Source organism: Anas platyrhynchos, chromosome Z (genome assembly GCF_047663525.1).
Source record: "Anas platyrhynchos isolate ZD024472 breed Pekin duck chromosome Z, IASCAAS_PekinDuck_T2T, whole genome shotgun sequence".
NCBI lineage: Eukaryota > Metazoa > Chordata > Aves > Anseriformes > Anatidae > Anas > Anas platyrhynchos.
In genome coordinates, this window is record NC_092621.1 from 40,174,254 (window position 1) to 40,202,015 (window position 27,762).

Sequence of the window (27,762 nt, forward strand, 5' to 3'; positions counted from 1 at the left end):
GGAGGTAAGTAAACTGCAGTAGCAGAAGGAATAACAGCAAGCATCACCTTCCTGCTACTTTCAGTCAGGTAAATGCTGTGGGTGGCTTTTCATGGGTCTTTCAACTGCTCTTTAAATAAAAGTATAGTACATACCACCAGATTTTCTACAAGTTTTCTGCAGTAGTAAAGTAGGAGATGTAAGAAAAGTGATACCTTAACAAAGCATGCAAGTACTGATCATTTGCCTCCTTGATGTACAAATAATTTTTTGTTGTTCTAGCTGTCTTACGTCAGGTTGAATGTAACATTCACCTCCATTAAAGGTGCAGCCGAACTACCATCCAACTCACTAGTCCCCTAAAGCTACATCATCCTAACTCATTAAGTCAACTAAATTTTTTCTGTTGTTGTTTTTACATACTACACACATGATTATGCACTGGCAACTCCTGACTGAAAAATCCTCATGAAACCATTCTCCATGGAACACAGCACTGATCCTTTCTAAGCTTATAAGCTTCCATCAATCAACTTCTTGACAATTTTCTTCCATTCCCTTGAAACTCCTCTGGTTCTTCATATGCCAGCAAAACTAGCCTCTTCCACTAGGGTTACCTGACATGTTTGGAAGTTGTCTCTGCTATACCTACAATTCTTTGTGGGGTAGAGGCATTACATTTGATAGTCTTGTTAAATTGTATCCCTATCCACTGGTCCTTAACTTGCAAATTCTTCCACACAAGCCACAATTCCAGAACGCATTTAAAATAGCATAAGCCTTGGTATAGGTTGTATTAATTCCTGGCAGGACCATCCTTACAATGGGCAAATTATGTTACAGTTATCCATTTAATATTATGGTCTGGCATAAAACAAATCAGACTCAAGCTATACTGTGCTTATAGGGATTCCACCACAGAAAACTCAACTACCATTCACAGAGACTTTCATTTTTCAGCCACATACCTTTGGTGTAACAAGGAAGTACTGAGACGTGCTTTCTTTACAAGCAGTTTTCACAACCATTTCAAAAACTCTTCTCTCATTCACTGGATCCATTCCCTAAGAGAAAAAAAAAAAAGGCTATTATCTCCACAGTTTCATAAACTTCTATATAATATGTGATTATTTACTGCACTAGATCCTCACCTGATTTATTTCATCTACAACCCTAAAAGGACATTTGTTGAGTTCCTGTAGAGCCAGCAGGTACAACATAGTTGAAACGCTTTTCTCACCTCCACTCTGATGATAGGGAGTCAATTCATGAAGTTCAGTGCTGCTGTGGAATTTTACTCTTATGCGAATCCCATACTTGTCATACTCATCCTATAAAAGTCAGTATCTGTTAAATTCAGTTGCTCTGTATTACAGTTTATTTGACAATGACATGCAAATGAAAGGAAATGTGAAATGTTCTACAGGTGTTTACAAACAGCAGAGATTCAACTTAATATTCTTTCTGCTTCATACAGTTTCTTTAATTCTTATTTATTCTTGTTAGAGAGTTCCTCTATACTACTCTGTCACTAAATATTGATTTGTTCATTTCCGATTTGCTTGTAAGAAAGACCTTGTGCACAATAAGGACACAGACAAGAAAAAAAAATAGTCTTTGCTTGAAACAGGAGAAATCAATGACCCTAAAAATTCAGTTTTTACAGAAAAAAATAAAACTTCAGGTGCATGATGTTACCTACTTAAACAGTGAGGTGAAAACCTGTAGCCACACATTTGGCTCTGACCCCATCTAATGTTCTCCAAGTGCAAGCACTGTAAGTATATCCATTCAAATCTCTGTGCTCTAAAGTAAAAACAGAAGCTACTTTTCCTCCACTAGCAGAATGAGATCCAAATCCCCCAACCAAATGCACCATGACAGAAACTTCCCTTTCATTCACAGTCCAGAAAACAACACATGAGGCTTCCCACTGGCATCTTCAAGAGAAAATTGACCCGTCAACAGTTTGAGTTAATGAGACACGGGTGTGGGGGATAACATGGTTCAAAAGAAGGCCCATCCAATGAAATCTATTCATTATTTGAGGAAAAAAACATCTTTGGCAGTACCTGCTAATCTTTCAGAAGTGAAAAGCAGTTGAGAGCAGTTTTCACCTGCTAATCTTCAGAAATCCTCACACTGCAGAAAGTCTATACTGACTTCTTATGAAGTCTACTTATGTAGACTGTTCAATGTACACAAGACATGTTCCTTATCTGTACTTATCATATTAACAAATCCTACAGGGAACATTCAAAAGTTTCAGGAATTTGAGTTCTAAGAGGTCTACCTGTATTCTCTATGGAAGCATAAGTTCTGTGCCTAGAGGTCACCAACTGCTGTTCTCGTAATAGTACACAGCAGTGATGCTTAAGGTAGAAAAAAGGAGTGGAGGTGACGCACTGATGGTTACTCGCAGAATACATCTAGTATTAGAAAAGACAGGTGAGGCAAAGAGACAATGAGGAGCCCTTCCCACAGAAGCCAGCACACACCAGATTGGTTTAGAAGACCACGTACCACAGCTATCAAAAGGCATACAGAACCTAAGTGACCCAGCAGAGAGGAGTGACAGCGTAGGGCTGGCTTCTGTGAAGCGCAAGGTCTAAAAACTGCTAGGAAGGAAACAAGACACTCTTAAAACTCAATCTTAAAACTGTCTTAATGAACTTGAAGACTGTAGGAACAATGGTTGGCTTCTTTGATACCTTCAGGTTTTGCATATATAATGCATAGATGAGATACTGCATCTAACATTTGAGAGGATTTATTGTTTACATGCTAATCTGCTAAATCTGAACAACAAAACACCTTTTGGTGTTCCCGGTGTTTTACTCTATCTGCAGACAGACAAGCATCTTCAAGACTGAGATGTGTACGTTATACTGGTATTTACGTTCACGTACTACAAATCCCTGGTGCTACTGGCATACCAAAACTGTAGAAACATGGAACTGTGAGGCTGAGGTCAACCCATATGTACTTTGGGAGAGACTGGAGGTGACCTGGCATAGCTGCATACCCACAACTGCAATAGTGCAAGCTTTTTCCCTTTTTCCGATTTTTGAAGACAGATCACCTTTCTTACCCTCTGTTTTTTCCCCTGCTGGCAATCAGTTGGCACTTCAAAGACAAATTGAAGCCCTGCCTTGAGGAGGAGTGCTATGTGACTGACAGACATGCTGGAACAAAGCAATACTTACTGCAACTCAAACCATTTACAAATTCTTTTTGGTTACCATTCCAATCTCTCCCACTATGCAAGAAGTATTTAATTTAGCATTTAATGCAGCTTAGCAGAAGAATAATTAGCTTCTCAGATTTTCAGATTGTACTTCAATAGCTATGCCTGACAGTCAGGAACCTAAGCAGGTAAATCAAGGGACATACTTTCAAAATACTCAAATGCAGCTGCACTGACCTTCCTGAAGGAGGTGTTTTGCTAAGGAGAGCTAATACAAGGCTCTCCTAATCAGTGGAGGTAACAACACTATTGCTTAGATAGTCTTGCTCCATCTCAGAAGGATTTCGTACTTGACTATCAGGAGCCATCTCAACAGACCCACAGTCTGACTTGCTTATGATCAGGAACTGTTATCACAGTGGAGGGAAAAATATGCTTAAGTGCACAATTTAGTTCCTGTTTGTTCTCTAACAGATACTTAGAGAGCTTTACTCTTTGGAAAGTAACTGAGCTTCCTGTAGAACATGAAGAACACAACCATTTGAAGTAAGGAGAAATAAAAAACAAGACTTAAGGTCTCGAAGGCCCACTGTATTTTCAGATGCACTGGCACAGGCTGAAAGTAGGATGGGAAAAGTGTACAAGGTTCATCCTGGAGGCTTTGCTAGCCTGTAAGATCAGCCCTCCACTTATTTACTGTTTTTCTGTGTACTCTCTCCCAACTTAGTTTTACACAGAATACAGGATTTGTGTAATGGATTTGACTCTGAAATCAAAAGGCCATGTTTTAATGTGTTATTGTTTCTTACTACTAGTTTCTATACTAACATTTTAATGCACTGTTCCCATACCAAGATTTCCCTGTTACTATTTTGTCCCCAGTAATAACTACCACTGTAAGTATTTTAGAAGCAGCTTGAGTAATTTACAGAAAAAACTGTCAGCTATCAGTGTAATGGAATGTATGCATTACTTAAAAGTCTTTAAGATCATCATTACAGAGATCAGTTTAAAACAAAATAACTTATTTCTCTTCAGCCCACTGTGTAGAGCATCATTCCTCAAGCTACTACTGGTAATTCCCTCAGAGGTAAACTCTTCCTGTAACCATTACTAATGGTGTAACAGGCAGGTCCAGGTGACTGCTACTGCTCCAGAAAAGCCGAAACACCAACAGACTTGACTAGAAACTACAGGTAAAACCAAATTATTACAATATTAATAGAAGCTTTTAGCCACTATATGGCAATAAAATAGCACAAGTTAGTCAAAAAAGTAAAATTAAATTACTAACATAACAAACGTGAATTACAGCTGAAGTGAACACAGTGCTTCTAACTATGCCTTGTAACAAGAAAACAGGGAAAAACCAGAACTGAAATGCACACTTTCATCTAATACAAGAAAAAGAAGGATACATGGACAATGATTTGAAATTTCAGATCATGCATCACTCAGAGTTGCTGCTTCTCTTGAAGAGTATTGCTCTGGCAGAAAGAGTAAGCATTTCCAAAAATGTAAAGTCTAAAAGGGCATTCCTAAAACCAATCTTTCATAAAAAGACGAAGAACAGCAATTTAGCGTTTGAAGAAGTTGAGTAGTTAATTCAGTTACAAGAAACTTCCAAAAGTCAATGAGCTGAACTCTTATGCAACTGGGCAAAGGCTCATTTTCCTTTAGTCAAACCAATCAGGCAGCTCTAGCACAAAGTCTGTGCGACAGTTACAAAAATGAAGAACTTCTAAAGAACATCTTCCCTACAATCCAAATGACAATTTGTTATTTTATCTCTGCCAACATAAGATGTATGAAGATATGAATTCAGTATTCTATATGAAAGCTAAGTCATACCTCATTTTCCACATGAAGATCAACTTCACCAACACACTGCATAGAGCTAAAGAAGTTACTGAACTTCTCATTAATTTTCTCGATCAGGCTTTTCAAAGGGTTTAGCCACCTCTCTTTGACCTAGAAGTAGAAGCATCCATGTAAAACTATTTTTAGTAAGCAAACTTCTCTTCAGAGATAGTAATTAGTATTAAAAATATATAATTCCAGGAGCTAGGATTTCACTTTACACTCAAGAGAACTTTGAATGTTACCATTTGTTTTTGTACGTGTTCTGTTCTAATGAAGGTATTCTCAAACAGAAATACTAATTTCAGCTATTACCTGTGAAATGTTTTGCTTATAGTTATCCAGTTCCTTTTTCTTTTCCTCTAGATCTTCAATCAGTTGTTGTATTTCTTCAGTTTGCTTATTGTACTCTTCAACAACCTGCCAGAATTAAAAAAACAGTCACTAACCACAATGTTTCACAATTCTAAGCTTGATTGTGAAAATACCACACTACACTGATCCTGTTCAAATTCAACTATATGATTATTGCACTGTACACTAAGCAAGACTTGTTCCAAGCTTTAAGGCAGAGAAACTGAAGTCTTTTTTATTTCAGGTTACAACTTTTTTTCTTTAAAAGGCACAGAACACACTGTTCTTTTGGAAGAACCTACTTAAAATTCTAATAGATGCAGAATCTGGCATTTACAGAACATTGTTCCTGCTGTCTAGCTTATTATACTAAGAGATCTAGTACAGAGTGGGAAGCAAGTACAATACGGGTGGAGGGGGAGGAAGGGAGGGTGTAGAGAAAGCAGTGAACATACCACAACATTCAGGCCTGTGAAACAGGAGGCCCTGCATTTCTCTTCATTCAGAAGAGCATCTATTTCCTCCAGTGTGTTTGGAAGATCCTGAAAAGCCTACAAGAGCAAAGATGCATATGTTTTACAGCAATGCTAATGAAGAACTCAAGTTTGCTGAAAAGAAATCCCATGAGCTAGAAAATGCTTACTTTTATTCAGGATGTCACATGTTCAAAATTTAACACAGCAACATTCCTTCACAAGCTATCCAGGACAGAGAGTTCTGCCTACAGCGATACTGCAGATACAGAAGCAATTGCTCCATACTTGCCTATTCTGTGTAAGTACAGATACTCAGACATGGCGTATGCCAGGGCTATTCCAGTTAAGCCATACAAATACTTCTAGACTATTGGAAGACTTCCAAGTAGGTAGGAAGATAGCCCAGATTTCAATACTTCCGTGTTACTCCATTAAAACAACAAATTAAAAGAATATAGCTTTGAATTATTTTTACAAATACAAACATACGCATTTCAATTGAAATTTCAGATCACATTTTCTTCCCCTATGCACAGTCAGGGGATATCCCATCTTTTATAATCTAAATACTGAAAGGTGCTTCTAGAGGTTAAATGATAAGACGCAAGCCAATTCTAACAGAAATACAGATGATCCTTTGCTAGTACCCTTACAATATTAAATTTAAATATTCTTTGCTGGAAAAATTAGAATGATATGTGGATCATCCAAAGTTTAAGAGAAATATGGAGATTTATTTTTGTACATACAGTTTGAAATTCTTTTGGAAGAAGTTGATCCGGACCCAGTTTGCACATCTGTCGAGCCTTTTTCAGCAATGCCCTGCAGTTTTCTGTAAGAACCCGCTTTTTCTCATCCAGCTCACAAAAAGTTTGCTATTAGAAAAGATATTAAAAATACACACTTTTTTACTTTAAATTTCCTATTGCTTTCCATTATGGTCTCTGATTTTGCATTACACTTCACTGACTCCTTAAGAAATGTGCTGAACATCTAAATGTTGCAATTCATTTTCACACAGTTGAACTTCGGTTCCAACAAGAGTTGATAAGAGCATATAAGCAACAAATGACTTCCAAATCAAGGAACATAGGTGAAATCATACTGCTTAACGACAGAAAATTCATCATTTCAACACGCAGAACTCCTTCTGCTTCTCTGTTCAGAGTCAACAGATGTCAAGGTAAACTGATCAAAAGCACGCTTTAGTAATATAATATCTTTTTTTCCGTATATGTAGATTTTTGTAGGTTCAACATACATTTAAAACCAGACAATTTTACAGCAACTTTCCTACAAGGTGAAGCACAACTACTGTGAACCTTATTTGTTATTAGCTCCCATTTAACTGTATGTATCTACATGATGGAGATTATCTGAAATTGTACAGAGTAAACTAATTACAAATCAGAAGTCCTCCTCTGCTGTTTTGTATTCTACCTCCTGTCATACAATTTGCAAAATATAAAACAGGAACATCCACAATTTTTAAACCAACACCAGAAAAAAAAAGTGAAAAACAGGTTCTGCTGTTGAACAGCTGTCTTGAAACTAAAGTTTTTGGAATTCACTATATGTAAATGGACAGCCAAGTTCTATTACTTTTTGCAACCGTAGTTCTCGTTCAGGACAGTGCTTTACGAACGTGTCATATTCTCGGTATTGTATTTTATCTTGCAACATCAATATCCAGGCAAAAAAGCTTGGAGAGAGAAAAGTTTCACTGACCTCTCTCTGCACATGCAGCCCAGGCCTCAGGCCTGCCACTTCAATACATGGAGCAGAACAGGCTTGGGAGTAACTGCTTGTTACTGATGCCCAGCTCAGGTGAGCACTCAGATGCAGAAAGCTGGGAGTTGCCAACAACTTAGAAGTGAAAATGAGGAGGTACCAAGAGACTGGAACTTTACTCCGAGTTATTTTACTATGCCCTTACTCAGTGACTGACTACACATGCAGTGTACCTTTTAATAGGCAGTTACACTGTGGGCACGCACCATTTTCACTTTTTTAGAGACACAAAATCACAGAATCACATAATTCCTAGGTTGGAAGAGACCTCAAGATCATCAAGTCCAACCTCTGACCTAACGCTAACAGTCTCCACTAAACCATATCCCTAAGCTCTACATCTAAACGTCTTTTGAAGACTTCCAGGGATGGTGACTCCACCACCTCCCTGGGCAGCCTGTTCCAGTGCCTAACAACCCTTTCAGTAAAGAAGTTCTTCCTAACATCCAACCTAAAATCCTAACTTAAAATCCGTATGTACAATATTTTGCTTCAGAACTTACTTCTGACAGTTTGGTACGTTTAATTTTATTCCTAAACTTTGGAGTGCTTTATCTCCCCAGTTTGTATTTTTTTGTTTGTTTGTTTTGTGTTTTAGCTAAATATGGGAGCCCTCCAGTGGCAAAAAAAATGACTTTTCATCTCAGGATTATACAATTGAATAAATATTCAATTGAATTCAATTGTATATTGAATGTTTTTTCAAACACAGGACACGGTCACTGTGTTAATGCTTTCAAAAAGATTAAAAAAGCATAATTTACTTTCCTCAATTTCTGTAAAGTCCATGCTAGAGAATGAAGGAAATGTCTTACAGGCAAGAAGGGCTGGCATTGGAGCTACACTGATAAAACAAGGGTAAGCGGAGGATGGCCCTCGTTTTGGTCACAGCCAGTATCTTATGCCCTTCTGAATTAACAAAAGCAAAACTGTACACCAGAACACTTACGTTCCATTACATACCGGCATGTGACCTGTAACACACTCAAAGAAATATTTCAGGAATATTTCATAAGTTTCTGAATTAAAACTAGCCTGTACTTTTGGCCCTAGAAATTTAAAAGGCAACTGACTTCATTTAAACTGTGTTTGACCTCTTAATAATGAGAGCCAAGCATTTCTTACTCAAGCATTTGATCATTCAGAGCCAAAGTCAGTTCTGAAAAAATTTGAAGTGAGGAATCTCAGTTTCAATTGCACGTATTGCTCACACTTGAAATCCTGCAGAGCTGCTCAAAACAAGATTTTGAGTTGAACTCTAGGCACTGAAAATCTTAAATATACTTAACATTGAACAGGCCTAATTGAAGTCTGAGGCAAATAAATTTTTTCAGGGCGTGAAAAGGAAAACACGTTTAGGCAGTAAAAAACTCAACATTCAACAGGAACACTGGAAAGCAACAGACGTGATGTGGTTATGAGGATAGAATAAAAGCACTGACAGCTCATCAGGAAGGAAAGTCTCAATTTTCGTTCAGTTTTTCCTGTTTGTTGTCATAGGCCTATGCTAAACATAAGTTAAATAATATAAAAAAAAATACAAGCATTGAATTCTGCACCCTCTTATATACTCAGAAGTGCACTGCAATGTAAAGGTTCTTGTACACTTTCTGAAGGTGCCTCAATAAAACCCATGGAAAAATGTTAAGTAGAAAGAATTGCTACTTTGAACAGAGAGGCTACACCACAAAAGACAATGTAGCCTAGACAAAACTTCAAATTTGCTTCAGCCAACAGCATACCAGCTTGGAAAGAACTGTATCCTGGTCTTTCAGGATAAATCCATACTAGCACAGGGCTGTGATTAGAACTTACTGAAACATTTACCAAGCAGCAGAACCCACTTACATTCTGTGTTTCATATGCAGTTGCACTTACCAGTAGTGCAGTTGGTTTTGTGAAAAATGAGAAGCTGGTTGAAGAAAAACAGTCACCAGCACCCAATATTTTCTCATGAATAAGTGTTTGAACACACGCCTAGTGACAGTACTTAGTTATTTAAAGTTTGCAAATTTATACACAGGAAAACAGAATCTGCATTTTCTTAAAACTTGGCTTAAGGAACAAGTGCTGCAATGTACATACTGAGTACTAATACTGATTATTTAAATTTACACCAAATGAACCTAAAAAATTAGCAAGCTATCACAGCAAGTCAATTAGCAAGACTCTTTCAAACAATCACCATAAACATGCAGGCAATTGTGCCAATTATCTAATAAGCAGATGGGGCTAACAATTCTCCCTAACGTTCAATATAGGTCACAAAACAGATTTGCTTCTTAGTCTCATTAAATAGATTAAATACAAGAAGCTGTTAAACTAACACCAAGGTTCCCATTTGAACTGCAATAACAAAATATATACGCTAGAAATCTGTTGCTGCTAACTTGACTTGTTCAAAAACATTTACTGTTTTGGCCTTTACACCTAAGTGGTTAAAAAACACCCATAAAGCAACAAACATGCTGCTCTCTCCATGGTATCCCAGTGTCAAGCCCTCACAAAAGGAACATATGTGATCTTCTAGATGTAAGGGGGGAGGTTGTGCTTTCTTCAAATCTTAATCAGATATTTACTTGCATATTACAGAGACTCAAAATTGCTTGAGAGATAAACACCATGAATAAGTGCTAAGTTTCACGGTTTCTTTGGCTGATACTCACCATTTCAATTTTAACAAATGCATTATAATCAGCACATGATCTAAGAAAGTGTCTGATGATCAAACAGAGAATTATTAGCCCCATAACCATAACACTTAAATTTCGATTTAGTTTCACTTCCTAGCTTTTGTTCATCATACTTATTTCTATTTCTCTTTGGTTCCATACTTTTTGCAGGTTTATTTTATAAAAACATAAAGCAACTGTTAGCAAGACTTCTACACAGTGTTGTGATGGCATCCTCAAGGACAGCTTTGGAGCAAGACTACTTTAATGCAGAAAAAAACATCACATTCAGCCACTAAGGAGTTAGAGTGAAGCAGACAAAATGAGAAAAAACAGTGTGCACAACATACATAGCTCAATACAGTACAAGAAAGAGAACCTTTTTTAAAAAAGGGGCCAAAGACTTAATTGAAAACTCATGGGGATGCTTGGCTTTGAACTTCAGCATAAGAGAAAACTTAAGATGCATATGAAAATTCAAAAAAGTTTTCCTCCAGAGCAGTTACACTTCAAGTTCTAATACAGGGATTAATAATTTTAGGTTTTTGTTATTGTTGTTTTAATGTTCCTAACATCAAGTAAAGCACCCATCAAAAATACTAGCTCTAATATAGCGTTTCCTCTATGTAAGTGGCTGAATATAATGCAGTAACAATTATTAAGGGAACCTCAATGGATCCAACTAGCTTTTCACTAAGAAAGGAATCAATTTTTGTTTAACTAAGAATTATCAGAATGTTCATCTTACATGTCCTGTGTATTTATCCGACCAGACACCTACCTATGCACCAACCCAAAGCTAATCTCTGGGTGAAAAAGATTGGGACAGACAGAACACCTACCTATGCACCAACCCAAAGCTAATCTCTGGGTGAAAAAGATTGGGACAGACAGAACAAAAAAAATATTAAGTTTACCAGTGATGACACAGACTATTCCTACACAATTCATGGCTTTGTAATACATTCTTACTGGTTACTGAGCTCCACTGATGTAGCACCTTGCATTGGTTTTTCATAGTCTGAACAACATGTGCATTGCATGAGAGGTCTGATGCAACCTGTGACTTTCCAAGCAACATACTGGGTTGTCTCTACTTTCCAGACACTTTTTGCTCAAGCTCTCTTTTTTCTAGTTGTCCTGCAAGTGATGAAAGCTATGCCTCCAAGTGGTTTTCTAAATATTTTCTAAAAAATTCCCATGGTAATTTTTTTCTGAAACTGCTTATCAAACAAAAATGAAAATCATTTACCTTTTGAATTGCTTTCCAATTTAACTGCAATTACTTTGTCTATCAAGCTGAATTAGCATTAAACTACTGTTAACCTGAGTCTCTCAAGATAAGGAATAAACCTACTATACTGCAGTTTTACAGCTTTTTTCCCCTGGTACGTTGAAAAATTGTGTGTTTACTAAACAAATGTGCAAATTGACCTCTAAATGCTAATCCACTAAAAAGAACCATATCCTCTGTAAGATTACTCTTTCCTGTGAAACCCATTACTCAAACTTTCTTTAAACCAGAATACTGCATAGCTGCCTAATATGATTGATAAAAAGACTAGTTATCACCTCTTCTGTCCACCAAAAGGCATTTAATTGCAGTATGAGAAAGTCAGCTATGAAAGAAAGTACTGTGTCAGGGTCCAGCAGAGCTATCTTTACTCTGCATCTACCATGTGGATTGAGTACTGTTATCTATGGTAAGCTCAGAAGAAAGAGTACAGTTCCAAAAAAAATAGCTAGATTTTTTTACCCTGGCAAAGCATTAGAACTAAAAGCTTGAAGGAGGACATGACGACTGTCTATCATGTTTTCATGGCAGTTTAGACATCTTAATTGAGGAAGGAGAACCTCCTTTTCAGCTTTAAATGAAGATGCTGAAGTAGTGAATCAAACCGCTGAAATGAAGGCTAAGTATTTAACAACATTAATGTCCATTCCTAAAGAATGGCACAGAAGCATGCTCTTCTACACTATAAAGGTTTCCACAGAAGATAAACAATCATTCATAGGAAGTTACCTCTGAAGCTCTTAGCTGTGTACTTGCTGCTTTATACTCCAATTCTAGTTTGTTCTTCTCAGCAGCCACCGCAGTGCTCTGAAGAACCAAATCTGTTTTGAGCATGTTCAGTGATACACAATGCTGCATAGGAAAAAATAAAATGTCTTTTTTTAACATCCCCAGGAGAAACTCAATAATAATTACTATCAAGCTTCAGAAACCATGCATTTTCTCTTTAGTGATAGCATACAATCCCGTACCATGCTCACCTTTTTGAAAGATTTAACACAAAAAAGAAAGGTGACTTTTTGGTGACTCAAACTCTTCAAGACACGGAATCCACCCACATTTTTAATCTGTAGGCATTCAGATATCACTTGCAACTAAACAATGTTATACCAAAAAAGCATATATTCCCTCCCTACACCACATACTTCCATATGAAGTTCCAGAAAAGGTAAAGCCATCTCAAATCTTTCTCAGAGACAAATTCCAACAGGTGGAGTTTGATGGATTTCACATGTCACACCCAGAGATGGAAAAACAATCAAGAAATAAGCACATAAAATACATGCCCCTCTCACTGGCAACGCAAGAGTGAGTGAACATGAAGTACATGGCAGGAGCTGTGACATTCTCCCTTCATGTTCTTTTACCCATGAATGTAAGAGCGTGGTCTTAACAAAATCAAAATCTACTACGTATCATAAAAGCTCTGGATGCTCCTCAGTTAGTACAGTAAGCATTTAGAAGGGGTCCTTGAGTGTCCTACCTTAAACAAACGCACAAGTACAGATGGAGGTTCTGCTTTGGAAGTTTTATAACAGACTTTAGTGAGCCTCATTCTCTGGTTAGGCAACTTTGACATTAAAATGATCATTTCTGTAAGTGAGATAGCCTCGGGAATGGTCTGGAAGACTTCAAAATCACCAACATTTTCTTGCCTATGTAAAGAATAGCTTCAAGTATAAAGCACTAAGAACCCAGGCTCTTTTTTTTTTTTTTTTTTTTTTTTAAAATAATCAGCATATTAGAGAGGACCCCCCCTTCGCTTAAGGTAAGGGCACACAAAGTTCCCACTGTAGACCTATGGGAATGAGTGTTTCAGTGTTAGCTTCCGACCCTAATAGTGAGCCAAATGTATGAGTTCTTTACTACTTGTCATTTCAACACAAAGTTTCTACGGTGTGAACTTAGACACAGAATAAGTTTCCTTGTTTCCAATCCTCTTAAATAATTTTAATATTATCAGAGAAGCCAACTGAGAAGAGAGTTTTAATTAAAGATGATGAAAAATAGAAGTTAAGCCTATTTAAGATAACAGCACAAGAGAGCTATATGCAAAATTTAAGCCAGAATTTGAAACAGTGGAACAACTCTGTTTCTGTCAAGCGGTTGTAAAGAATTGACTCGCACCAGGTCTACTCTGCCTTGTATATTCCTATAAATATACATGCAGACTATCACTCTTGTTGACTGTTCCACATAACCCACAGAATCTCTTTAAAAAACAGATCACATTGCTACCATGCAAACAAAAATCCCATAAACATTTTAAATTTCCTTCTGTAGCAGAAGTGAGTATGCCCTGAATGTAAGAATAAAAAAAAAAGCTTGTCACCTGAATAGCCTACAGCTAGCACAACTACAAAAACTACGGAACAAAATTGAAAATATTCCTGTAAACTTGGAAACATGCACAAAGTTTGGTTTGGGAATGAACAAAAATGCCTGGGTTTCAGTAATTTTAATAAATCATATGCCAAAACATTTTTCTTGAAACAGATCATTTTAATCTCTTCTATAGGCACTAGCACATACTTCCTTGAGTACACAAGCTGTAATAATGAAGCTGATACACAAAATGATACAAAAATACCTTTTGTGGTCAATAACTACTTCAAGCAAATACCATCCGTTCTGCCCTACACCCTGGTATACTAAGAAATCATACAGTATGTGTCAAATACAGTTTCTTATACCAGGGAAAAGAGACTTAAAACACTCCTTCACACAGGTTTTACAACAGTCCATAAATTACTTCAATTGTCTTTACAACAGGAAAACACTTGAGACAGTTTACATAGAGGAAAATGGGCACTAAATATAAGAGTGTCAAAACCCTTTTAACATGGCAGATGTTTTCTGCCATTCTTTCGCATTTTCAAAGCTGCTGGCTAGCTGATTGAAAGATGCTCTCTCAGACACACCAATCATTCCTGTCCAGGGCTATCAAACAAACAGCTCATCTATTTGGAAACTTTTTTTTTTTAAATAAATACCAGCAACTGAGGAGTACTGAAATCATCATTATTTCAGAGGGAATATTTAGTTCTTTTCAGGAGTAAGCAAGAAAACATTTCAACGTCGCTAAGACATGGCAAAAGAGCATACAGGATCAAAATTGTAGTCAAAATGGCACTGTTTCTTGCGAAGTGCGAAGCCACAAGCAGATTCCCTTAGAACTGGAAGTAATTGTTTCTTGCCCCTTAGTTATTCAGAAAACAAACTCATGTAATTCACCTTCTGGCAGTTCCCATTATTCAGGCTTACAAGGTAAGCTAACATAACAATTAAACACACAGGGTTTATTTTTAATATTGAACTCTAAAAAAAAAAAAAAAAGACAACAAAAACCAAATAACTCATGACACTAGAGCCTGAGAGTACTTTCCTGATTCTAGCCCTCCTTCACAGTCATGGGTCCTTACAGTTGCAGGACAGTTTTTTCATGTGGGTACAGGAAGAGTTCACATTTTCCTTAGTTTTAGCAGTAAGGCAGACTTTTAGCAGTCTAATGACTGTTCCTTTTTTCAATAGAAACAACGATATAAAAAAGTAGGTTATTAACTACGAGGAAGAAACAGTTCACATGAACAAGCAGTATTCTGAAAAAGTACAGACTGAAATGATTACACAGTTCATTTCTGTATTTACTGGATCAGTCCATACAGGACTTTTGTCACCAACAAATAAACAGGTGCACGTTCATTAAAGCTTTAGGAGTTTATCATCAAGCAAGGTAGCTTGTAAACATTTACAGTAACACATCCAAATGTTGCGTAACTCCTTCTTACACGAAGGAGAATCTTCACACTGGTGGAACATATACCATGAAAAAACACGTACCTTTATGAGATGCATTAATTCAGAAACAAGTCTTGCTTTTTGAGTATTTATTTCTTTGATCTTTACATTTGCCTTTTGAGATTCCTCTTCTAGGTTGATAGCATCCTGTTCCAGCTGTTTTATACTATGGGAGGAACCAATACATGATTAATCCTATTTAAAATAAATCGCAGAAAGATACCAAAATTCTTAAATCTTGTATGTAATATACCAACAGTAAGCAAGAATAGGAATTTTTGTTTCTAAACATTCCAAACATATTAGAAGCATTCCCCATACATGAACTTTATGCCTAAGAAACTGAAAACACAAAAACTTTCATAATTAGAGAAAACTGAATTTAGATTATTAAGGGCATCTCTCAGCAACCATATGGTTTCTATAAATTTCAGACTTAAAAAAGTGTCAGTACAAGGATGACATTCTTCCTCTGCTACTACTTGCTCACAACAATACAACATACAAGAGGTAGAGGCTTACTTAATTCTTGCTACACATACTAGTAAGTAAATTCTGCACCTTCAGCTTCCTGCATGTACTGCAGAAAATTAGAATTTTCACTTATTTTAAATACCAAAACTGCATAATTATGAAGAAACTTCAAATGAAATAATCATGCTGTTTAGGTAGCTGCAGAGGGCTCCAAATGGAGACATTCAAAAAAAGGCTAAACACATCAAGACAATCTAGAAAACTACAAACTAGTCTTCTCACTTTGATCCCTGAGAAACTGCTGGAGCAAGTCCATTTCAAAAACACTCCCGGCAGCATGAAAAGGCTGTCAACAACAGTCCGCAAGCACTAACCAAGGGTTAACCTGACCACCCTGATTGTCTTCTATGACAAAATGACCAGATTTTGGATGACGGGAGATGAAGGGAATGTCATTTACCTCAATCTAGGCACGCTTTCTGTTAGGTTGTATAATAAAAGCTCACCTGCACGCCCATAAAGGAGTAGAGAGAGATGCTGGCGGATAGGGGATGCTCAAATAATGCCCTATCTTGGCTACTCCCAGGCCCATCATAGAAGTCTCCTACCTATCAAAGGCCCATCTCCACAAGCCCAGAGGAGCCAAGGGACAACCCACCTGGCACTAACCCAAATTAAAGATGAGGAGGAAAGGATATCCTGTTCCAGGACAACCTCAACCCCATCGTCCAGGTGTGAAAACCCATCAGGATGAGTCAGTGTCTGAGCACTCCCTAGACTGTGACAAGTTCATGCCTGTGGTTACGGCACACATTATATGGTGCAGCAGAAAGCGTTTCACAGTTGCACAGGACTTATTATGCGATATTGAGGGGAGAAATTGAAGGCAAGGAAAGCAAGCAATCTAGGTGACTTGGGAAGGATGAAGTGTGAAAAAATAGAGGAATAAGGGCACCAAGGGGCCGGTTACACATGAACAGCTGGTAGGTTGATACACTTGTACAGTCATGTCCCATGCCCACTCAGCACAGTCTGCTCTTTCTTGTCATTAAATTCCATTTGTCACTTTTCCTCAGTTGAGGGACTATTTGTTTGGCATTTACATGTCAATATGAGGGGCCTACCTGCAAGCAACTACAGTCAGGATCACAAGTCAAAGGACCAGATGATCTGTGGTACCAGCAGCTACAAAGACCAGAGATCATGGACTTAAATACCAACCACAGGTATAGCACCACAGACTGGGGGCTCACGAGTTCACAGTGCTAGCACATAAGTGAGTTTTTGTTCCTTGATGAAGATCAAGCCAGACTAGCTGGCAACTAGGTGAAGTGGCCAGGGAGTCAAGCATGTGTTTGTCTCTAAGGATGAGACCACAGGAGCTGGATATCAGAGGGAACAGGGGAATCCAGGCCAGCTGCCAGAGAGACCATGGGGTTAGGTGTCTCCAGGGGTAAAACCCACACTTACACGTGCAGATTTAAGGATGAGATGACAGGAATGTTGATATGCTTCTAAACAAATTAATAAGGTCTACAATGAAATGACTAGCCTCATGGATGAAGGGAAAGCAGTGGTTATTGTCCACCTGGACTTGAGTAAGGCCTTTGACCTGCTGGCAGTACCTTGCCTAAAGAAGCCAAGAATATTGTTAGCCTTCTTGGCCAGGGCACACTGCTGGCCTGCAAAATCCTCCCCTGGTATACGCTGGTCAGTACTGACCTCCATATATCTACACTGAGTGCCCTACTCACTGCCCCAAGAATCTTAAAGCTGCCTTTGCCTTTCATACTACCAGCAAGTCCCTTCTGGTGTGCCAAGATGTGTGCTACCAAGAGAGAAGGCTATGGCAATCTTTAAGCAAATGAATGCAATGATTTCTCACTGGAATCCTATGATTTTATTAATTATTTAGGATATTGTTATATGGCTTCTCAACTACTATCTTAATCCCTATTTCTAAGCACCCTCTTGATCTTGATTATGACCTATATCTGACACTTAAGTACTTTTTTTTATATTAAAAGCACGCTTCAGTAAGTGGAAGACTGTATACATTTGTTATTAAAATTGTTCTCATTTCACACATAACACAATTTGTTTCCTACCTATCATACTTCACAGCAATTTTTGATTCCAACTGTCTCCTCTTGTTTCCTCTCTCTAAGAGTTCCTTCTTCTGTTGCCTGAGCTCATTGTCTCTCCGTTCCAGATGTTTATGTCTCTCAAGCAATGTTGTCAACTGCGTATCTAACGACTGTAACGTGCAATTGATACCCTGAAATAAGAAAAAACAACATTAGCATTCTTGCTTTAAAACGTACCATACTAATACATGGAAGCAGGCTATGCTTATTGCACAATAAAATGGGTAGCAGTTCACATCATACACAATTTGAAAACAAATGCCTACCTGCTGCTGTTTTTCCAGCTGCTGTCTTTCATCTGTATCTACCAAATTAGTGAGAAACTGGGCTGCTCTCAGAGACACATTACTACAGAAGGTTAGGTTTGTATAAGCAGATACTTTAACAGTGTATCTTTCTTCTGCTGTGTACAGTTGCTTAAGTTTGGTTTCCTGAATGACCTAAAAAATGAAAAATACTCTTTTGACAAAAATGTTAATGAAGGCAATGCTTTTCAGAGCAAGGAATAAACTAGATGAAATCCACAGTAAAGAATGTCAGCTTATGCAAAATTCTGATTTGTTAACAAGTTTTTGCAAAAAGCCAATGTAACATTTAATGCATTTTTATACTTGTAATTCAGAACAGTCAGCAAAGAACTTTTAAGATACCATCACACAGCCTATGCTACCATAAACAATCAAACAGCTTCCAATTATTCTGATGTATAAGTTACTTCTAACCCTATTACGTGCTTTTATGGGTTTCTCTAACAATATTATAAGAACGGGCTTTGGTGAAACCTATTAACATTTGCACTTGTGCTTATTTATGGTACAATGAACAAATGCATTGTACTACATGTAAATACATGCAAACATAGCCTGTGTACCTAACAACTAAAGGCACACAACTAAATGAATAGAGGAAACCATGAGGTGACCTGTAAAGCATGAACTTCAGTTAAGCAAGCATATTCATAGAAAAAAATTATGGGGGATAAAAATACTTGAATAACTGTTTTTAAATTAGTTGTGTCAAACAGGGTATTATAAATAACCAAATGTTTACCATAACACAAGGTAACACAGTACTTCAAAAGAATGTAGAGTGCCAAGTAAACCAAGAAGAGCAAAAAGAGACTCCATGAGACAAAAGTTAATTTGACTAATGCTACTTTCAGATTATACACAAAACACCTCCAATATTGTGTTCACTTGGCTCCTAGACATTGCAAACTGTTTTAATTTTGCTTTACAGCTTATACCATGGTTGATGACATTTCCATCATAGTTCTTTTCCACATGTTCAGCTCTACAAAAATTGGTCTCCTTTTAAACTGGAACTTTCTGAGAAGCATGAAATAAAATGTTGAAACACTGCATTTCTCAATCAAAAGTAATAAAAGCAGAAAAGACTTCACACAGCTTAACTGAGAAAATGCCACACGCAAAACATTCATAATATTAGCTTATCTTTCCTGCTGTATTAGTGATTTTACACTTGCTCACAGAGCTCAGGAAAGGACAGAGTATCTAACCAAGTAATTCTGAATTACCTACATAATATAACTCTCAGACCTATTACATAGGTATCTGCTTCATCAGGTAATAAATGGAAAACAGTGACATTCTAAATAGGAAATGCTTAAAAAAAAAAAAGCCCTTTCTCTTCCTGCTTTTTCTAATCTCGGTCTCCCTCCACTTTTATTTTCTTCCTCATTCTTAGCATTTGAGAAACGAAAAAGACAGGGAGGAGCAACAGCTATCCCAACAAAAAAGGTAGGAATTGTTCTCTATTTAAAGAGACTGTTCCCTGAGATTCTTAAAAATACAACTTTCATTGTTCTCAGAGAGCCCAAATAATTCCTTTTCCACTTGGAGACTTTATTCTTTATACAAGACAGAAAACAGGAGATCAGCATGGACAGATAAGTGAATAAGGATTAATGCTGAAACCAGTCATGTTACTCATTACAATACAGTAATTATGAGCTTGGAAGACTATGTAAGAGTAAGGTAGTGAAATTACTCTGAATCTGAAGCCTTTTTATCCTATTTATCGTATCAATTCTGACTGAAGTTGCACAGCTGTAGCAGCCAGAATCTGAACATCAGATGTAGAAAAAGTAAGAAAGAAGCACCTTCCTAATCATTGCTTTAAGACCCCATCTCAGGGATTGAAGGGGAAGAGGTCAGGACAAACCTCAGGTCTCCACCCACCCACCCATTTTCTTTCTAGGTCAGCTTTGTTATGTACTATTATCTGTTTCATTAGAATTTTGCCCACAATATTTCAGACACTTAATGTAGAAGTTATTATAATAAGAACAACTTCACATAACTGACTCAGAACAACACCTGGGTGGAAGACATTGAGCTTTCTGCAAAGTAATGCAGTAAGCTTATTGGATTTGTTAAAATGTCTTGCAGTATCATGAACTGCTTGTATATCATGAACTGTTCTCTCTTGTGAACTCCAAATAAAAGGGCAAAACGTTTTTTGTTATATTCACTTTAGCTTGCCAAATAATTCCTGAAGTAAAACTTAGTTGACAGGCACGTTTGTGCTATTTAGTACAACTCACCTTTTCGATCATGTTTCTGGTCTTCTCTGTTCCCACAGGGACATCATGAATACGATACTGGTAACAAAGATAACTCATCACAAGAAGTGGAGCATCGAACAACTCTCGTAAATATGAAAAAAATCCATATTGGCTAAAGAGGAGGAAAAAAAAAGCAAGCATCACCAAAAAAAAGACATAAAAGCAAGCTGAATTTAATAAAGGGTCAGAGGAGTCCCCCTAATCCCAAATTGAATTGGTAACAATTTGATTTGCATGGAAAAACCATAATACATAGCAATGACACGAGAACACTACATTTAAAACCCTTTCCCACTGATTTAATCTGATACATACTGTAATTCTTCAATAGGTCTTGAAGGTAAGTTTCCAGCACATGATACAGCAGGTGCACACACAGCATTCACTCTTAATTTCTGATGATCACGTGTCTAAATATAGATTACATTATTTGGTTAAAAAGAATGGAAAAAATTGCTTTGTGAAGACCATATATTGTTCTTCAGAAGGATTTCACTAACTCAGAATTATTTTAAACTACTTAAACCTATGGAAGAACCTACAAAAAACTCTCCTGCTCAAGAATGACCATGACGTACAAAAGCTTATTTTTATATGTAAAAAATACTACACATTAGTTATAATAAAAGCATTCAAATCCAGTGCCATGTGCTGATTCTTATGGATGTACTAAGGAAGACCCTTCTTTCAGGCTGCGTGGCCATTTTGCACAGATAATGGCAGATCACTAGCCACAGAGGCTTTGATCTTAATGGGGCAGAAAAGATTGAGTATACACAAGAAAGATCGGTTTAGCTACCTAAAGCAGCCCAGAACTTCAGACAAAAATGGCTCACATATAAAAATGACTAGCTTCTGAGAAGAGCCAATAAGTCTTCAAAAACTGCAGAGTAGTTTGTCATCAAACTACTCTAAGGAGTGTAGCTGGGAAGCACTATGACAGTTAATGTCCTGTCTTGTGACTTTTTTTCTCCTACGTCATCTGTCTGGCTCTCAATGGGCACAATTTCCCCATGGCTCCAGGAAAGAGCAACATTAGAAAAATAGTAAGCCTGATTTGTTGCTTGGACCATTATCTTCAAGAAAGATATCCTCTTGCCATTTTAGTCAGGAGGTACTGGAAATACTTGGTACTTAATTATCAGATTACTGCTCTTGTCATTTCCTTTTATCAGCACTTTTTCGCCTCTGCAGTGATTATTACATTGCCAAGGAAGACAAGAGCTTTTTCTAAAGAGAAATATTTTCCTAATATTTCCACATTCCTCCAGTTTTGAAGAAAATCTTACTTACTAATCAGATTAAAGTCTTTGAATATTCTGTATTAGCTACTGCAGTGATCTTATCAATGTTTAGTAACTAAGACTCAGTACCTTTCTGCAATCCTAAACCCCTCTATTAATTTTAAAAGAAAAACTAATTAAACTGTATATCATGCTTTCTTTCCCAACTTTAGGTCTGTAGGGCAGCGCTCCTAACAAAAGGAGCTACTGCAACCAGCAGCAAAGGTGGATGGATGTCTACTAGCCAACATGGCACAAACACACAAGCAAGTGGATGCCTTTTCCAATAAAGGTTCTAGATGTTTAGTTTAACCATGCTTGGAAGAGCAGAAGTCTCATGCCTCCCAGCCTGGGCATATTCCAAACTAGCTGAAGCATCCAGATACTTTCAAGGATGCTTCAAGTACAATAAATACAGATTGAATAATAATTAGGAGACATACTTTGGAGTCTACTACCCTTTTTGATAGCTGCATATTAGTAAAATCAACTTTTAAAATTACTGCCTACTTGCCTCCACAAGAAACGTATCCATATCTTCTGGACTCTCAAAAACGAAAGCCTTCAGGTCATTGACCGGAATGTGATTTTCAATATATTTAGCATGTCTACTGTCTTTCATATTGATCTGCTCGCATACAAAAAAAAAAGTTAAGAAAAGGTAATGATAAGAGACTGTTTTAATGCAATTGAACTTAACAACCCTTCCCACGCCAGCAGTCAGCTGATATCCAAGCCTACAGTTAATGAAAACAAAAGAAAATATTTAAGTGCCTTTAAAGCATATCCCTGATCTTTCTGCAATGAATTTTCTCTGGATGGAACCTACACCACCTCACATTACTGTGTTTAGTTTTGAGCATCCCTGGAGTTGCCACTGTCTCTAACACACTGCCCTCCTCTTCTCTCCAGCTAATAGTTGCAGCCACCACCATTTCGTGTCTGGTGGCTCTGCTCCAGCACTAGTAAAGATACCATACTGTTTAGAAGCAACTGGGCTAATAAACCAAATACACAGAACTCCATGCTTTACAAATTATTCAAATGCAGTTCTCTTTGACAAACATGAATAAAGAATTGTGAAGCCCCAGAGAGACAAAGACTATCTTTGAATTCTTAAATAAAAAAGTTAAAAAATAAAAGTATGAATGAAGCTTTTAATAACTGAATAAAACGTTAATATTAGAATTCTGCAGTAACTCACCAGTATAAGATATTATATCCATGATAAATGAAGACAAAATTACACAGAACCACACAATTTAACAGCCTCAAGACAGCCAAAGGCTGGATAAACTTACTATCAATTTGAAAACTAAAGCATCTAAGTATGTGAGACTAACTTACATTTATCACAGAACAAAGTTCAAACATTAGTGGATTTTATAGATATTAGTCATTTATAGATATTAATGAGGCCTTAAAGTAAAAGCAAAAGCTATCATACCAAGGTATCTACAGAATTAATTTGATGTGATCTTACAAAAAGAATTGGAGTATCTGGTAATAAGAGGAAATACTAGGAGTAGGCTTTTCCTGTGTTTGTAGCTGGTTATGCAGAGCACACCACAAAAACATTTGAGGAGCACTGTGATATGATGAAATATTTGCTGAGCAGATTGTGCTTTAAGGAGTGGGCCCTCAGTTGCAACTACCATTGTATTTTTACGAAGCCACTTAAACCTAAGTAATTAGATGTACTTTTGAGGAAATCTGCAGCATGAACCTTAAGAAATAACTTCTTACTGGGGAGGGAGAGAGAAGATATGATCTCATCTTACTCAAAAGAGTATCAGTACACTACATAAGGAATGAAAAATACAGAGTTCACCATACCATATGTATTGCATGCATACTGCATGCAATTGGCAGCTAACTTTAAGGTGTCTTGCAAGTTCTGAACTAATTCTCAAAGTCTTGCAAGCATAAATAGAAATTAATTGATTAGTGATATAGATGTAAATTTTCTTACCACAAGCATTATGGGCTCACAAACTGTTTTTTTAAACTTGTCTTTGTTCTTTCTTAGCCACATAAGAGCAGAGTGTGTATCTTGATATTTCCCTCTAAGAGTCTCTTCTTTCATACTCATTATATTATTAAGTTGTTCAATGCGATCAATTATTCCTGTGATTTAAGACAGTTTCTTAAACAGAGTCCATAGTAAGAATACATGATATTCAGTATTTTTCAATATTTATTGACTATGTTACCACAGGAATAGGGCTGACAGGAGAATATAAGAATTTAGAGTTTCTATTCCCACATTCAAAATCCCACTTATTCTAAAGAAATTTAAAGAATTATTCAAACTTAAAATTTAGAATAAAATTATAATTGTCCAAAGCATAATGAAATGTGTACAGTATTTAAATTAAAGAACATAAGAATTTAGTCCTAGAAGTATCTCTTCAATTCATGTTCTACTGTTATATTTAGAACCAGTAATACCCCAAGAGAAAAGAAACTGTGGGACTAGCAACATGAAATTTGAGTGATATTTCATGTTCGCAGAAAAATGAAGACATGACTGTAGACTGTAAGAAAGCATTTGGTACTGAGGAGAAGCAGAGGTTGAATACCTTCTATGCCTCTTGAAATACAGTACATAGCCTCTCTCCCTCTAGGTCACTTGGTCTTTCCCCAGGACACTTTAAAGTAATTTACTGAAATTAATGTTAACTGAAGTTCTTCCAAAAAGGACAAACCAGCATCAATAGCTAATATACTGCCACAGAGATCATTTTAAGCAACATATCTTTAAAACAAGCTTTTTTCCCCTCCTCTTCATCCTGCAAGTACACACTTCCATTTACAAACAAAACTGGCAAACCAGTTTCTTTACCCATGGATCAAGGGAAGCTAACTTCTTGTAAGAGTATTTTTAAATTCAAAAGTAGTAATTGACATTAAGTGTTCTTAGCTGGTTTTGTTACTTTTAATAAAACAGTCAAGAGGGCTACTAAAGTAACCCTCTTGAGACTTGAGGTAAATGTCTCAAATTATTTTTACTATAGCAGGACAACAAGCAGATGCTGTAGGAGCAGTCTTAAAAAAAATAAAACAAAGAAAAACAAGTAACTTACTTCTCTTTTCCCGTTCTTGGTTATTTTTCTCTGTTGTTACATCACTAATATCACTCTCAATGTTTGCCCTTTCTCCTTGTAAGTGTTTCAGTTCGTTATTAACAGCATCAATTTGCGGCTGAAGATTCTCACAGTTGCTCGCTGTATGGAGTTCATCGTTCCATTCCTCTATCATCTTATGAGCACTTACTATTTTCTTTCGTCTATCCATTTCTTCATCTTTTTTCATTCTGAAAGCTTGATTAATTTCTTCAATCTAAGAATTTTGAATATTTTCAACATTAAGAGAGTTTAGCATGCAATATTATGACAAATAACTAGTATATCACTGAGACAGGTATTAAATACAGATGTAACCATGCATTAAAACCATATGTTCTAGTTCTAATACCCCTATGACAAATTAAAAGCTGAAAAGATTTTGTTAAGGTTTAAGAACATTTAATCTAAACTAAAATCAAATTTTTAAATCATTTTCAAAGATCCTTTATTTCTACAAAAGCAGAAGCTTAAAACATATCTTTAACACATTTGAAAGCCAGTCTAGATTACATAAAGCCTACATCACAAAACAGCGTGCAACCTGAATTCTGCGCCTTGATGTGTAACTCAGAAATTTCCTGACAGAGTGCATAAGTGAAGAACAGCAATTCTTCTTTGCAACAGATTTTTGCAGCGCCTTCTTTAAAAATGCTTTTAGTTAGCAGAAGCAAAAACCAAAGTCTCTTGCACAGAGTATTTGAGGGAGTTTTTAATGCTGTATTACTGTACTACCAAGGCTGTAACTTTTCAAGAAAAGCCTGCAAAATATTGCTCATATACACACGGTCCATTCTAAAAGTTTGTTGCATCAAAGTAACTGATTTTATGTATCCTATAACTATCTAATAGCAACTGGTGTTCAAAGTAATGGGCATTTGATTCTCAGGAGATTCTGTTCTGCCCAGAAGGTGCAAAGATTCATTGTATACTAGAAGTGGAGTATAAAAATGCTGCTAGTGCTTGTAGAGAAATCTCTGACATCTGACTGAAGAATAGACAAAAAAAAGTTTTACTGCAGAATTTAAGGAGTAGAATTCTACCTGCACACAGGATGTGCCACAGCTAGTACCAAATTAATGTATTAAACAAAAAAGCACCAAAAAGTCAAAAATCAAGACTCTTACTTGCTTATCTTTCATCTCCAAAGCATCTTGCTTTTGTTTACATTTTTGGGAAACCTCCTTGATTTCACCAGCCTGCATACAACAACATATTTAAATTAGATAGTAATAAAACGCGGAATAAATGCTTAGTTATGTATATACTGAAAATTCCTTCAAGTGTGACTGATTTTTACAGAAAGCTGTAAGTGAATTTTTATGACTGACAAAGACAAGCTCATCATCTTATTATTACTCTTACTTCAATCTGTAACACATACATTTTCAGTAATTTGTACAAAACTGAACATTGACATATAATCTGTTCACAATCATGCAAGATCAGCTATGGATCTGCAAACTCTGGCACAGAGGAAGCATCTGAACCTAATCTTTATTAAAATAATTCCACCTTTGATTTAAACAAACAAAAAAGTTACATTCAGACCCTTAAACTGAAAAAAGTTACTGCCTCTTTTTCCAAATTGACTTAGAACAATACAGGTTGGTAGGAACTCCTGGAAGTCAAGTCACCCTGTGCAATCCCTTGCTCAAAGCAGGTCTTACTAAACCATGTTACTAAGGCACATGTCCAGTTGAATACTGAAAGTCTCCAATGCCCAAGTAAGTAACTGAGTCTCTGTCAATCTCTTTCACCATCCTCCCAACCCTCCAAACCTTCCCGAATTACAAATTGTCTCTGTTACTTGTCATAGCAAGAGGAATAAGAGCAGTGAAGGCCCATTTGTCTAAGGAGGCTACCTAGGAAGTGCAATGAGAGGAAAAGACATAAACTTGGCAACCTTCAAACTCCTCACATTATCTCAATGCGGTATTACAAGATTTGAGTTGTGGTGTGGCTTAAATTAACAGGTTTAAAAGATTTTCAGTTGGAAAAAGTAGTTAGAAAAAGCTACTAATTGCAAGTTGCATAATCAAATAGAATTATGATCACAGAGGAAGCGTACTGTGCTTTCTGAACAAATTCAACTCCTTTCCTGAACTAAAAAGGCCGAAAGACGGGAATCCTGTGGGTAAATTCCAGTGCAGACAGGTAAATAAAAACAGCACTCCAGCCAGAAGAAATTTCTTCCTACAAAATATGTCACACTGAAAAGCTAAGATGCGCAAAGAACAGAAAATAAGATTATGCAACTCATCTCGCAACCTAAAAGGCGAACATAACTTAAAGGCCTTGACTCTGCAGTTGGAGACAAGATGGAATGGCATGCCTTGGTCTTGCAGTTGATCGCGATACAGTACTGACTCCACAGCGCTGTCTGAAAAGTGCACAGGCTGGCACTATGAAGAAGAAGAAAGCCTTTCCTGGGAAATTGATGCTAAATGTTCACAGAAAAAATTTGAAGCATCTCAAAGTCAGGAGAGTATTACAGAACTGGAATCCAGTTTTTCAATTATCATTACATTTTCAGTTATCATGTATTTATATGTACCAACTTACTGAATAGATTAACAACAACAATCTTGTTTTAAAGTTTTTGCGGTACAACCACAAAAAACTGCTTTATACTACGAAGTACTACCCAAATTGCATTGCACCCTTTTCAAAGGTCCAAGAGTCTGGAGCAGAAACTATTCCAGCATTCTCTCACACAATTTTATCAACCTCTT

At 36.8% G+C, this 27,762-nt stretch overlaps 1 protein-coding gene across 1 annotated transcript in view; it reads right to left on the reverse strand.

The window, feature by feature from the left end:
• The window catches only part of SMC5 (structural maintenance of chromosomes 5), a 49,289-nt gene that overhangs the window by 10,997 nt on the left and 10,530 nt on the right, over positions 1 to 27,762 (reverse strand). The window contains exons 8-23 of the mRNA XM_038169928.2: positions 26,155 to 26,226; positions 24,989 to 25,244; positions 23,875 to 24,029; positions 22,417 to 22,530; positions 20,935 to 21,029; positions 20,599 to 20,731; positions 18,299 to 18,472; positions 17,994 to 18,163; positions 15,454 to 15,577; positions 12,343 to 12,465; positions 6,606 to 6,731; positions 5,836 to 5,931; positions 5,342 to 5,446; positions 5,018 to 5,137; positions 1,131 to 1,310; positions 948 to 1,043 (exon numbers count right to left, since the gene is read on the reverse strand). Coding sequence (XP_038025856.2) covers positions 948 to 1,043; positions 1,131 to 1,310; positions 5,018 to 5,137; positions 5,342 to 5,446; positions 5,836 to 5,931; positions 6,606 to 6,731; positions 12,343 to 12,465; positions 15,454 to 15,577; positions 17,994 to 18,163; positions 18,299 to 18,472; positions 20,599 to 20,731; positions 20,935 to 21,029; positions 22,417 to 22,530; positions 23,875 to 24,029; positions 24,989 to 25,244; positions 26,155 to 26,226 — 2,139 coding nt within the window. The remainder of the gene's footprint in view (positions 1 to 947; positions 1,044 to 1,130; positions 1,311 to 5,017; positions 5,138 to 5,341; positions 5,447 to 5,835; positions 5,932 to 6,605; positions 6,732 to 12,342; positions 12,466 to 15,453; positions 15,578 to 17,993; positions 18,164 to 18,298; positions 18,473 to 20,598; positions 20,732 to 20,934; positions 21,030 to 22,416; positions 22,531 to 23,874; positions 24,030 to 24,988; positions 25,245 to 26,154; positions 26,227 to 27,762) is intronic.